This window comes from Phaseolus vulgaris, chromosome 11 (genome assembly GCF_000499845.2).
Source record: "Phaseolus vulgaris cultivar G19833 chromosome 11, P. vulgaris v2.0, whole genome shotgun sequence".
Taxonomy (NCBI): Eukaryota; Viridiplantae; Streptophyta; class Magnoliopsida; order Fabales; family Fabaceae; genus Phaseolus; species Phaseolus vulgaris.
The window spans coordinates 15,679,645-15,693,515 of NC_023749.2; the positions used below are offsets into that span (position 1 = coordinate 15,679,645).

The 13,871-nt window shown below is 33.5% G+C and overlaps 3 protein-coding genes across 3 annotated transcripts; 1 reads left to right on the forward strand and 2 right to left on the reverse strand.

Moving 5' to 3' along the window:
- The first annotated feature begins 272 nt into the window (after positions 1 to 272).
- LOC137835194 (uncharacterized) lies at positions 273 to 827 on the forward strand. Its single transcript, XM_068643584.1, has one exon. It carries the CDS (start codon positions 273 to 275, stop codon positions 825 to 827), a length of 555 nt encoding a protein of 184 aa, XP_068499685.1.
- Positions 828 to 8,873: 8,046 nt separating this feature from the next.
- LOC137824476 (uncharacterized) lies at positions 8,874 to 10,624 on the reverse strand. The gene is made up of 2 exons (XM_068630132.1): positions 10,149 to 10,624; positions 8,874 to 9,615 (listed from the first exon to the last, which is right to left on the reverse strand). The coding sequence occupies exons 1-2, from the start codon at positions 10,351 to 10,353 to the stop codon at positions 8,978 to 8,980; spliced, it is 843 nt and encodes a 280-aa protein (XP_068486233.1). The 5' UTR covers positions 10,354 to 10,624; the 3' UTR covers positions 8,874 to 8,977.
- Positions 10,625 to 12,372: 1,748 nt separating this feature from the next.
- Positions 12,373 to 12,894, reverse strand: LOC137835213 (uncharacterized). Its single transcript, XM_068643603.1, has one exon. The coding sequence runs from the start codon at positions 12,892 to 12,894 to the stop codon at positions 12,373 to 12,375; it is 522 nt and encodes a 173-aa protein (XP_068499704.1).
- Between the last annotated feature and the right edge of the window lie 977 nt (positions 12,895 to 13,871).

Sequence of the window (13,871 nt, forward strand, 5' to 3'; positions counted from 1 at the left end):
TCACCTTGGTGTGAGGTGAGACTGGATGTAGCTCTTGATGAGTGAACCAGTATAAACTGTGTGTCCATCTTTCTTCTCAATCCCTGCACTCGTTTTCTGCATAATTTGATAATTTGCCAAGAAAATAAATATGTTGAATCAAACTTAAATCTGTTCTTTCTGGGCTTGTTCATACTGTTCTTCAAATCTGCCCCTCTTGAACTTAGACACTAATAGACCCAACAATTTGTATCAAGAGATAGGAATTGTAATTTACTCAAGTTTTGTGCATTATGTCTGAGTTTAAAATGCATTTTGCTGAGGGTGCATCTATCAATAGACCTCCTATGTTTGGTGGATTGAATTATGCGTTCTGGAAAACTAGGATGAAAATTTTCATGGAATCTATTGACATGGTAATTTGGGATGCAGTGGTCAATGGACCTTTTTTACCTATGCAGGTGGTCAAAGAAGAAACTGTAAAGAAGTCATGGTCTGAATGGAGTGAAAGTGAAAAGAAGAAGGCTCAATATGATTCTCTAGCAAAGAACATCATTACCTCTGCCTTGAATATGGATGAATTCTTCAGGGTGTCTCAGTGCATCTCGGCTAAGGAAATGTGGGAAATATTAGACATAACACATGAGGGCACAAATGATGTGAAAAGAGCAACAAAGCACTCACTCATTCAACAATATGAAATTTTGAAAATGCAACCAGAAGAAAATATTGCAGATGTACAAAAATGGTTTACACATATTGTAAACCATCTCAATGGACTTGGGAAGGTTTTTGACAGGGAAGAGCTCAAAATTAAGGTGATGAAATGTCTTGACAAGAGTTGGTAACCCAAGGTAACAACAATCTCTGAAATCAGAGATTTATCCAAGATGTCCACTGCTGCTTTGTTTGGAAAACTGATGGAGTATGAGCTAGAGCTCAAAAGACTGAAAGAACAAGAAACAATGGAGAGAATAACCAAGAGAATTGCTTTGAAGACTAGCATACAACATGATAAAAGTGATGAAGAAGAAAATACTGAACATGTTGAGACTTTTAGTCTACTCACCAAAAAGTTCAGCAGATTCCTAAAAAGGAAAAACCGAGACTGAACTCAACAAAGGAAAAGGTACTCAAAACCCAATGAATCAAATTCTTCTAACTACACTTGCTTTGATTGTGGTAAACAATCAAAATAAAGAAAAACCAGCCAACAAGAAGGGTGAAAGAGGCACAGGAAAAAGAACATATATTTCCTGAGAGGAAAATAAAGTCTCCTCAACAAGTGACTCCTCAACTGGAAGTGAAGAAGCAAATATGTGCTTAATGGTGAATAATGAAAGATCAATATCTGATTCGGTTAGTGAGTTTTCCACTGATTCTGAAAGTTATGATCAACTGTTAATTGCCTTTAAAGAAACCCATGATGAAGCAAACAAATTAGCTGTCATATGTAATAAATTGAATAATGCAAACAAGGTACTTGAACCTAAGGTTAAGTCAATTGAGGAAGAATTACACAAAGCTAAAACTGATCTTGTTAGTCTTGAATTGACATGTTTGCATCCATCTATAAAAACCTGTGAAAACTAAGAAACTGGAAAAACAGGTTGAATATTTGCTGAAAACCTTATCAAATTTCACCAAAGAGAGAAAATCTTGAAACTTTGCCAAGATCATAGAATTTTGTTTTTAATAAAAATGGGCTATGATATAATACTGGAAGAAATAACAATGTTAAAAAGTTGTCCAGTTTTTTTGTTCTTTCTAAAATAGGTTATTCTTCTTTTAACAGTTCAAATACAATGCATTTTGTCTCTTGCTTTTACGGTATGAAATCTGGACATATCTCTAGAACATGTAAAGCTAGAAAATACCTTGTTCCTAAAGGATTGACCAAATGGCTTCCTAAGGAAAGGTATTAATCCTACTGAACCCTAGACTAAAAAGGGGTACCATATGTGTTAATCTTGTTTTTGCAGAAAAACAGTAGGAAAAACCAGTGGTACTTGGACAGTGGATGCTCAAAGCACATGACTAGTGATTTGGCTCAATTCACAAGTCTGAAACTTAAAGATGAAGGGCATGTCACATATGGAGACAATAACAAAGGAAAGATTCGTGAAAGAGGAAATGTTAGTACTGAAAATTCAACCACAATTGAGAATGTCTTATATGTGGAAGGACTAAAACATAGTTGATGGAAGAGTGCCTTCATTCTTGGAGGATTGTTGGTGGAATTTGCGGAAGCTTAATGGAGGTTCACGGTCAAAGCTCTTATAGAAGATGTAGATGCCTTGGAGGTGCAAAATAGGTATGAAATGAGAGTGGTGAAGCCATCTCTCTTTGGTAGAATGGAAATTGAAGATCAATAATCTAACCTTGAGATGTTTTTGACAAGTAGTGATATTGGCTCAAATTTGGCAGCAATTCACTATTATATTAATCTTGAAATTACATGAGCCAAGCCCTCTTATTATAGTGTTTAGAGGGCTGAAAATTCAAATGAAAGTGGAGGGAAATTCAAATGAGAAGCATTTGACTTTGGAGCCAATTCCTAGTCACAAGGGAAATGTGACTTGGTTTCTTTCTTTGGCACCTCCTAAATCTACACCTACACCTTCTTTTTATGTCACATGGAAGGTGTGACTTATCTTTATACATTTGCACCTCTTATATCTATATCTACACCTCCCTTTATGTTCTACTAAAAAAACTACTCAAAAGTAATTTACAAAAACAGACATCCAATGATGCTTAGTTGGCTCAGATCTTCTATTTGTTGGGCTTGAGTTGAAGCTTGAACTTGTATTTGAGCTTGGGCTTGGTCTTCTTCTATCATGGGCTTGGGCCTCTTCCATCAATAGTCTTCTAAGTATTAGCCAACTATGTGACAAGGGCTACAAGGTTAACTTTGAAGCCAACTCATGTACAATTTCCAATGAATCCTTTGGTAAGGTGTTGTTCACAGGTAAAAGGGTAAATAATATTTATCTCTTAGATATCATGAACAATTGCTCTGAAAATGAATGTCTCTTATAAAAAAGTGACGAGTCTTAGCTGTGGCACAAGAGGTTAGCTCATATCCATAGAAATCATTTGAATAAACTGAAATCTAAGGATCTTGTTTATGGTTTACCAAATATAAAATTTCAAGATAATAGATTTTTGATGCATGTGTAAAGGGTAAATAAACAAGAACTTCTTTTAAAACAAAAGATATGATTTTTACAAATAAGACTTTGGATGTTCTGCATATGGATTTGTTTGGACCTTCTAGGACTGCTAGTTTAGTTGGAAATTTCTATGCCTTGGTAATTGTTGATTATTTCTCAAGATATACCTGGACTCTTTTTCTTGCTTCCAAAAATGATGCATACAAAGCTTTTAAGAAACTGGCTAAGGTTCTGCAGAATGAAAGTGATAATAGCATAAAACAGATTCGCAGTGATCATGGGGGAGAGTTTCAAAATGCAAAGTTTGATAGGTTTTGTGAGAAACATGGGATTATACATAACTATTCAGTCCCTAGGACTCCCCAACAAAATGGTGTGGTAGAAATGAAAAATAGATCACTTGAGGAGTTAGTTAGGACAATGTTAAATGAATCTAATCTACCTAAGAATTTTTGGGTCGATGCAATATACACTGCTTCTTATGTGCTTAACAGAACCTTGATTAGACCCATTCTTAAGAAAATTCCCTATGAACTCTATAGAGGTAGAAAGCATAGTATTAGTCATTTTAGGGTTTAGGGTTGCAAATGCTTTATTCTAAATAATGACAAAGATAATATGGGTAAATTTGATGAAGGAATACATATTGGCTATGCTATTAATGGACATGCTTACAGGGTGTATAACAAAAGATTGCTTACTGTGGAAGAATCTATGCATGTGGTGTTTGATGAATCTGATTATTATTTGCCTAAATCTGTTTTGGATGAACCTGGAGTAGATGATTTAAGAACCATTATTCAAAAGAATCAATTTATTGATCTTGATACAACTGATACATGTCCTTTCAAAGAACCTGTTGTGAATGCAGAATTGCCTAAAAGGTTGAAAAATGGGTCTCAAAAAGGAAATCTCTTAACAACTTCTGTGAGACAATGGCTTTTGTTTCAGAAGTAGAGCCTAAATATCTGGAGGAAGCTCTACAGGACAACAATTGGATAATAGTTATACAAGAAAAGCTAAATCAGTTTGAATCCAATGAAGTTTGGTCTCTAGTTCCAAGAACATCTGAGATGAACATCATAGGTGTTGGGTTTAATAGTGCCAAAGTTCAAGAGGGGGGGTGAATTGACCTTTTAAAACTTCTTCGCAGAAACAGTGTTTAATCCAGTTTTACAGAAAATAAATCGATTTATGTAAAAATGAACAGATTTATTTCAGCACTGTTTTTGTTTGAAAAGCTTTTAATTCAGCAAGATTAATCACAAGATCATGCAGTGAAAATTTTCAGCAGCACACACACAAATATCAGATTTGAAAAACAGTGAAACACAAAACTGCAAGCTTCAATTTCAAGCAAGTGATTAAGGTTCAATTGGTAGCATGCTAATTAATTGAGTGATCTTTGCAAACAAGCTGTTTCAGTGGCTTTTAACAGACTATGAATGTTCTTCTTGATGTTAAACAATTTTCCAGAAATTAAGAACACTTAATCACAGAACAGCAAGCTTTAATTTTAAGCAATTGTTTAAGGTTCAATTAATGACGTTGACAGTTTTCTTGAGCAACCTATCACGATCAATCTGTTCCAGTGGCTTTTAGCAGATTTTATATGTTCTTATCAGATTAAAACAGCTTTTTCAGAAATCAAGAACAGTATGCACTGTGCCCAGAAAGAACAGATTTATTTTCAATTGAACAGATTTATTTCTTCGCTGTTTTATCAATTATGCAGAAACGAAATTGCAGAGAGAGAGAGAGAATGAACACAAGCAATTATACTGGTTCACTCAACCTGAGCTACATCCAGTCTTCACCAACAACAAGTGGAATTCACTAACACACAGTACAATCAAGTACACTTCCCACTGTTCTTGAAACCTACAAGAACTTAGGTACTCTTGCTGAAAAAACCTATTTCAGCACTCATACACACACATCCACTCTCCAAGAACACCTATCAAGAAGAGGATTCAACCAAACTTTTGCAAGTAATAAGAAGTGAAATGACTACACCTGATTGAGGTAACAAAGATCAGCCTTAAACCAGTAGGCAAGATTGCTAGAACAGTAGCTGCACCTCACACCAAGCTTTTGGAACCAAACCAAGAACAAGCACTTTGTGATTTTTGAAATCTTTGAAGAACAAATGCTAATCCTTGAAAACACTTAACTCTCTGCTGTCAAAACTTGTTTTTTGTAAATGTATAAACTGTTTGAATCGTTATTTAACTCAGAAACAAGTTTGCATTTTATAGACAACCAGCTTATAACAGAATTTTGAAAAACAGTTAAAGCTGTTATAAAATGAACAGATTGAAAATAAAATGAACAGATTTATTTTCAAAAGCAGTTAGAGAATCTGTTAAGTGAGGAGACTTAGTCAACCATTCTGGTGCTGAGATAAAACTGAAAAACGTTTAAGCATGACATGGCACCAGAGGCAAAAAGAGTCTATTCATTTACAGATGAACAGATTTATTTTTCAAAACGAAAACAGAGGAAGTTTAACTATTTGAAACTCAGTCGTTTTGAAAAGAAGAAGACTTAGTCAAAATACCTGATGCACAAAATCCAATTTTTACAAGACTTTAGCCAAGACATCAGTGAAGAAAATGAATCTGTTTATTTGGAAAAGAACAGATTTATTTTTATGCAGTAAAACGTGTTTTTGTGTAAAACATGTGAAAAACAGTTTTAGAAAACTTATGCTTGTTCTTATCACATGGCCAGTGATTATGAGGTGAGTTACCCAGCAAAAAGCTACTCTTAGACAACCTCTAAGCACTAACTAAGACACACTTAAAGCAAAGCACAAATACATGGAAAGTACATACAAGTCTTCATCAAACACTACATATAAGTCTTCATCAAACATAATCTTGAAGGGGCAGCAACCATCTTCAACAATAGGAACTAAATGGGTGTACAAAAATAAGATGAATGAACATGGGGCTATCACCAAGAACAAGGCAAGGCTAGTTGCTAAGGGCTACAACCAGGAAAAGAGAATAGATTATAATGAGACTTATGCACCAGTGGCACGACTAGAAGCATTTCGACTCCTCTTAACATTTTCCAGCATAAAAGGATTCAAGTTATTCCAAATGGATGTAAAAAGTGCATTCTTAAATGGATATATTAATGAAGAAGTGTTTGTTTCTCAGTCTCCAGGATTTGAAGACTACAAACATCCAAAACAAGTGTTCAAGCTCAAGAAGGCATTTTATGGGCTTAAGCATGCACCTAGACAATGATATGAAAGGCTAAGTGACTTTATACTATCTTAAGGTTATGACCAAGGCACCTCTGATCTTTTTGGGCTTGTTCTTCAAAGATCTTGAATAAGTTCTTTGTTGTTTGCAAATATCTGAATATGTGTGTTGGCTGTTTAAAAAGAGTAATAAATCTTTAAACAAACTCTTTTCAAGATTCATATTCTCTTCAAGATCACTGTTTAAAAAGAGTAATAAATCTGTGTGTTAATTGGTTGAGTTGGTTAGGCAGTTACTTATCCAAGTCAAAAACAGTTTTAAAACCTTCAAACAAGCCAAGTGACAAACAACTGATTATTTCGATAATTCAACCTGTTGTTTTTCTCTTTGCTTAGAAAAACACTTTTCTTTAACAAAACAGATTAAGGAAGCTTTGTGCAAGGGACTAGGAAAGATTTACAAAGACTCTAAACACCCTAGACTAAACCCAAAACAAATGGCAGCACAACTTCAAGCTTCATCAAGGATTTGAAACATAAAAGGTCCCATGTTCAAACAATTATATTTTTCATCTTCATAAAAATATGATAATAGATAAAAATATCTCTTTATCTTTCATCTTAACTACCTTTTTGGGTTGACAACAACTGAGTCATGCTCACAATCCACCTCTTGGGTCCAAATACCGAGCTGACCTTCTCCAAGTACCTGGATCGAGGACCTGAGCATTCTTGTCCGGTATATATATATATATATATATATATATATATATACATATATCACGAATCACGGACCACAACCTCAATCATAAACCATAGCCACAAAGAATGACGAGAACGACGCACTAACGACGAAAAACAAACTGATCAGAAAAATTAGGGTTCCAAGATCGTTAAATAAATAACAAACACCACATCACCAGTCGCGTAACATAACTACGTTTTGTAGACAAGTGGTTCAGTGGTGGAGCGAAGGTTGAAGCAAGTTCCATGGTGAGTAGCAGAACCATGTTCCGTGCTGGAATAGCAGAAGCACGTTTCATGGTGGAACAGTAAAAGCATAGGTCCAGTGGTGTGTGATGGGAGTCAGGTGGGAGTTGGACAGAAAGGAGAATGAAGAAAAGAAAAAATGGAAATGAAAGGCGGGTTTAGGGTCTACCAGAAGTGAAGAGGAAAGGAAAAAAAAATAAGAAAAAAATTAAAAATAAAAAGAATTTAAAATAAAATTAGAATAGTTTTTTTTAATCGACAAAAAATATAATAAATAAATACAGAAATACTTTAGGAGTATCCCAAACCATATACAGAGAAGTGGTCCTCACCTTTCTAGAAATAATTTTTTAAACTTCCTACCATATACTAAAAGCTAAAACTAACCCTCTACAACATTTCCATCAACTGCATAACCAGATGAATGTTGCCTAAAAGGCTACATAAAAGCTCCAGCAAAAACAGAACCTGCATATTGAACCTGCAGCTTTAAAGCACTGCATAGGCTCCGGCCAGACTAGCCCTACACCTGCATCAACCTTGGCCCCCTTTTCTTGGCTTACATAATCATGATAGTGAGCTTATATGATTCCTTTAGAGGTTGCCAATAGCTGCACCGAACCTGCATACTTCCTTTTGACCAACAAAGCATGACTACTTCAAGAGCTTAACTTTACTCTCATTCATGTTACTTATTATAACATAACCAGACCAAAATTGAACCTGATTTTAGCATAAAATTAGAATAGTTTACTAAGGTTTTCAAATAAATCTCTGCCATTTACCAGAGGTTTTTAAATAAAGAGGTTTTTAAATAAACCTCTGTCATTTATCGAAGGTTTTCAAAAAAACATCGTTAAATAGAACTTTGATATTTAATGAAGTTTAAAAAAAATTCTTAATTAAATTTATTCTGGAAGTTATATTAAGCATTGACAAATTAATTTATTTTAATATAATATAAAGTTATTAAATGAAAATTATGATATGATATTTCTCTATAAACATATTAAAAATATAATTAATAATATTTATAGTTTATGATAGTTTTTAATAAAAATATTTACATAAAATAAACAAAAACATTAATAAGTTTTGATTAAATAAATATTTAAGATTCAATAAATTTTTATAATTTAAAATCCCTATTTTACAAAAGTTTTAAAATAAATCTTTAAAATTTAATTAAGATTAAAAAATCTTTTTTATTTTATTAAGATTTTAGAAAAAACCTCCATTAATTAAATCAATTTCTAAGTTATATTAATCTTCTCTAAATAATCTCCAATAAAACATTATTTTTAATATATAAAACAAATTTTATGAAAAAAAAATCAGTATTTTCAATCAATTGATTATATTGAAAAACTGTAATTTTCAAAAAAATATATTTAAAAAATATTTTTTTTGGATTCATCCTTATTTATTAAGTAAAAGATAAATAAAGAGAAACAATCTTATTTTTTTTCTTAAGCAAACGATAAATCAAGACAATGTGTTTCCATATAAGATAAAACAATGGATTTATGAAAGAAATATGAAGAAAAGTAAAACTAAGGCAATCTAACAAAATCATGGAATCTAAGTACAAAATTAGTACAGATGCAGAGTAGTAGAATTAAGCATCTTTATGTAGGTGGGTAAGCCTAGCGTTTGGAGTGTGACCAGATATTGGATCAAACTTGTACTCACAACTGGGGCACTTGATTAATGAAATTGTTTTAGTTCGATATCCATGTTTGTGTGCACTTGAATCCTTACCAACCTCGTGCTTGCACCAGTTTTTACACCGAGAACATGCACTTTTGGTAACTTTGAAGCCACGTGGTCTCTTCTTTTGTCCAAAATCCACATTTTGATTATTTGGGTCACTTAGGTTTGTCCAGGCTTTGTAAATGAGTCTTAAAGCACCCCAAGTTGCCACTGAAGCGTTCTTGGTTGGGTTCAGCATCCCCACCAATTTGTTGCGTTGCATCTTTATGCTCTCAATGTCCTCCTCAAACCCCTCCTTAATGCCAAGAACTTCGCACCAATTTCTTGCACCGTTCCCACCTCTTTTCATTGCTGCCTGGTGGATCTTATATGCTAAGATGCTTTCGTCAATGCCATCAACATTTGCGTCCAGCGTTTTGGCCATGGTGGCACAAGTGATGGCCCCTTTCAAGTCTCTTAGTTTAAATTTTTCTTCTGCAATCCTTCTTGCAAACATTGCTAGAGGGTCTTCCAAATCCATTGACACAGCTTGCAATACACACTCTGAATGTGTTTTTATGAGTATTGATTCACTATGCTATGCGAATGATATAGATGAAAGAAGGCTAGTATTGTTTTGTTCTTATGCAGTGATCCCCTACACTATACTTACATTACTTAAAAGATAGAGTTAGTTACAAGATATGATTTACCATAAATTATTTTATCTTACCATTATCTTATCACTTTGGAATTGGTAAATTCAAAAACTTAATTTATCTTTATGCTTATATGTTCTATCTAAATACTATCTATACAAATTAAATAAAAGATCTAACATATAATATTTTATTTTTTATGACTAGTGGGTAATCTATTTTATATAAGAAAGTTGAATTTATCCTATATATTATTATGTTGTATCTTTATACATATTTTTATGGTTTGTTAGAATTTAATTTATATGTAATTTTTTTTTTATCAGCAATAAATTAATAGAATAAAAAGAGACATTTAAGGGGTGTCTCAACCCTTATACACAAGACCTTCATAGTTTAAACAAACAGCAATACAAACCAGAGTTAAGGATCACTTACCACTATAAACCATAAACTTTAAAGGCTTCCCAAACCAGAAAGATTGATTAGCACATACTCCAACAGAAAACAGATTGCGAGAACCTCCCACCCCTTTACAACAAGACAAAGCCATTAACAACTTAATTAGGACCAAAAACCACAGATCTTCTTGCTTCATAACTACTGCGCAGTGGTGCTGACCTTGAGGAGCAAAGTTCGCCATTTGAATTGCATCTGTTACACCTCAAGACACCTGTGATGTTTGAGATTGTATTGGCCACAGCAAAACACGATCCAGGTACAGACATACCTCCTTCATCCTAAATCTATTCCCTGAATAACTCAACATCATTTAACCCCGCCAAACAGCATGCCAAAAACCAGATGAACGTAGGCTTCAGCTTCCTTGGTTCGTCGCACCTTCCATCAGAGTAATTTGATATCCATAAACAAACGTGCTTAGCACATCCTAACAGCACCCATTAACAGGTCACCCAAATGATTAAATAGAATATCTTAAAAGCAAATAAAAGATCTAACATATTATATATTTATTTTTTTGTGTGATTAGTGTGCAATCTATATTTTATGTAAGAAAAATTAATTTATCTTATATATAATGCTAGGTACAGGATAAGACTTATCATAACCAATTATTTTATCCCAATACACTTCTACTATTATATATATATATATATATATATATATATATATATATTCTATCTTTACTTTATTTAGATGAATTACATATTTTATTTATATTATTGCAGGAAAAAAATTTAATTATCTTAAAACTACATATAAATAACTTTAGTTATTTAATATATTTATTTATTTAATTTTAGGCATCAACATAAGTATTTAAAAAAATAAAGAGTACAAATATGTTCACAATCAAAATTATAATAAAAATATTTGTCTATTATAGGAAAAAAATATTATAAATTTATCCATATTCATAATTAAACAAATTTTTTTAAAACATTATATATAATATTTTTTTAATAAATGTGTAATATATTTTATTGTAAAATAATAGAATTTATCATATATATATATATAAATATATATGTGAAAGAGGTAATGTGGCATTATTATATATGATATGAATCCAAATAGACATGACAATAAAATTGGGAATTTAGGGTTACGAAACGGAATAAATTCAAAACAGTAACAATAAAAACCTGGATAAAGGAAGGCGCCACAAACAAAGTTTGATAAGCCTAAGGATGATCGCCACAAGAATTAGTGGATTCTTGATAAGATCGCAAGATACAGGGAAAAACCCTAGCAGAGAAACACTCTCTAAAATTATCAAAATATTCGTCCCCCTAATCTGATTTCCAGTAGTGTATAAATTACAAAGGTCTTTTCTTGTTTGTAAGAAAATAAGACAATACTACAATCCTTATATTTCAAGAATGATCATTTGTCCCAGTGGTTAGGTTGATACTTTGTACTTGGTCCTGAGTTCAAATCCTAACTCCAAATAAAATAATAATATTATTTTATTTTAATATTCCACACAATCTTGTTGTGCGTGGCCCTTGGGCTTGGATGTCCGAAGACCTTGGAGGATGTCCGCATCATTCCCTCCCTCCTGAAACAATTCGATGTGTTGTCAACAACCATATTGTAAGCAGACTCATGATGTAAACATAATTCTTGGATAGCCGTCACCTACCTTTTCATAATCTATATGAACTCCTTTGGCACTTACCACAAAACACAAGAATGCAATTTGTTCAGTACAAAATGTGCATTTCTCAAGATTAGCATACAACTTTTCTTTTCTAAGAACATTTAAAACTGCACACAAATGTTCCTCATGTAATTCCAAACTAGTGCTATAGATCAAGATGTCATCAAAATACACCACAACAAATTTGTCCAAAAATTCTCTCAAAACATAGTTCATTAATCTCATAAAAGTGCTTGAGGCATTTGTTAGCCCAAATAGCAACACACGCCAGTCATACAATCCATATTTTGATGTAAAGACAGTTTTCCATTCATTCTCATTCCTAATCCTAATTTGATGGTAACCACTTAAGTCAATTTGTGAAAATATACAAGCCCCGTACAGTTCATCCAATAAATCATCTAACCTGGGAATATGGTGTTTATACTTAATGGTAATGTTATTGAGTGCTCTGCAATATGTGCACATCTTCCAATAACCATCATATTTAGGCACCAAAATTACTGGAACAACACATGGGCTCATGGTCTCTTGCACTCATCCTTTGTTCATCAATTCTTCAACTTGAGTTTGGATTTCCTGCAAAACAGAATCAACACTAGGAAGAAAATTAATTTGGTTAGAATGGTCAGCAACCAAAGTGTTGTCTTTGCAATAAGGTAAATAAAGAGGTTTGCTAGAAAGTAGCAACTTCTTCACTTCATTCACTTTCAGTAATCCACTCATTTTTCTCTCATGTGTTTCTCTCTTGTTAAGTGTTTCACTCTTGCTCTGTTTAGGTGTTTCACTCATCTCTCTTTTCTCTTGGACTCTCTTTTCTCTCAATTTGATTTGATCCTCACACACCTCTCTAGGAGATAAGGGTTTGAGAATGATCTTCTTATTATTCTGCATGAGAGAGATTTTATTGGTGAAACCATCATGAATAGCCTTGGTGTCAAACTGCCACGGCCTCCCTAACAAAATGTGAGTTGCCTCCATTGGAACCACATCACACAAAACATTGTCATTATATTGTCCTATGGATAGGTTCACCTCCACTTGTTTACTCACTGTCATCTATCCATCTTCACTAAGCCATTGAAGCTTGTATGGCCTTGGGTGCGGTTTTGTCTCCAAATTCAATTTGGTAACTAGTCGTGAGCTAGCTACATTGGTTCAACTTCCTCCATCAACTATGAGTGAACATATTTTCCCTTGAATGGAACATCTAGTATGGAAAATATTTTCCCTTTGGGTTTGGTCCAAAGCTTGCATTTTGCTTCCTAAAAGCCTTCGAATCATCAACAAATCACCCTCCAATGTATCCAACTCCACCTCTACCTCTTCCTTCTCTTCTTCACTTGAAGGTTCACTGACTATTTGTGTCTTTGATAAACTGATCATATTCTTTTTTGTTGGGCATTCTGAAGCATAATGTCCTCTTCCCAAGCATTTGAAACATTTTACCTCACTTGTTTTCCTTTTAGGTGGTGAGTGACTATATCTATGAGGTGACTTCCCACTTGAAGATGTGACTGAACTTGAGGGAACTCCTTTATCCTTCATCACCTTATCCTTCCAATTGAAATTTTTATTATTGTTAGAACTCCTCATGATTCCCTTCCTCTTGAGTTGTTGTTCTACTTGGCTAGCCTTGTGCAACAACTCTTTCATGTCAACATACTCTTGCAGCTCCACAACATCTGATGTGATTCCACTAGCCATATAGAGAATGATTCTTGACATTCTTAGGAATCACCTTGAGCTGGACATTATAGAGGCACTTTTCTTAGAGTTGGATCATTGTTCTAAGACAAGAACTCACCAAAAACTAGTACCAAATCCCAAACTCATTTGGATGCTCCACATATTGTCAAATTGAACCAACAAAGAGAGGTAAAATTGAAAGGACCGAACAGAATTGAATAAGCAAACATATGAACCAAACAAAATTGAAATTAAAAGACAAGAACAGAATATAGGTGCTGGAAAAACAGAAAAACTGAACCAAACAACTCAAGAACACAAGACAACATGAACAATTGAAAGAGAAG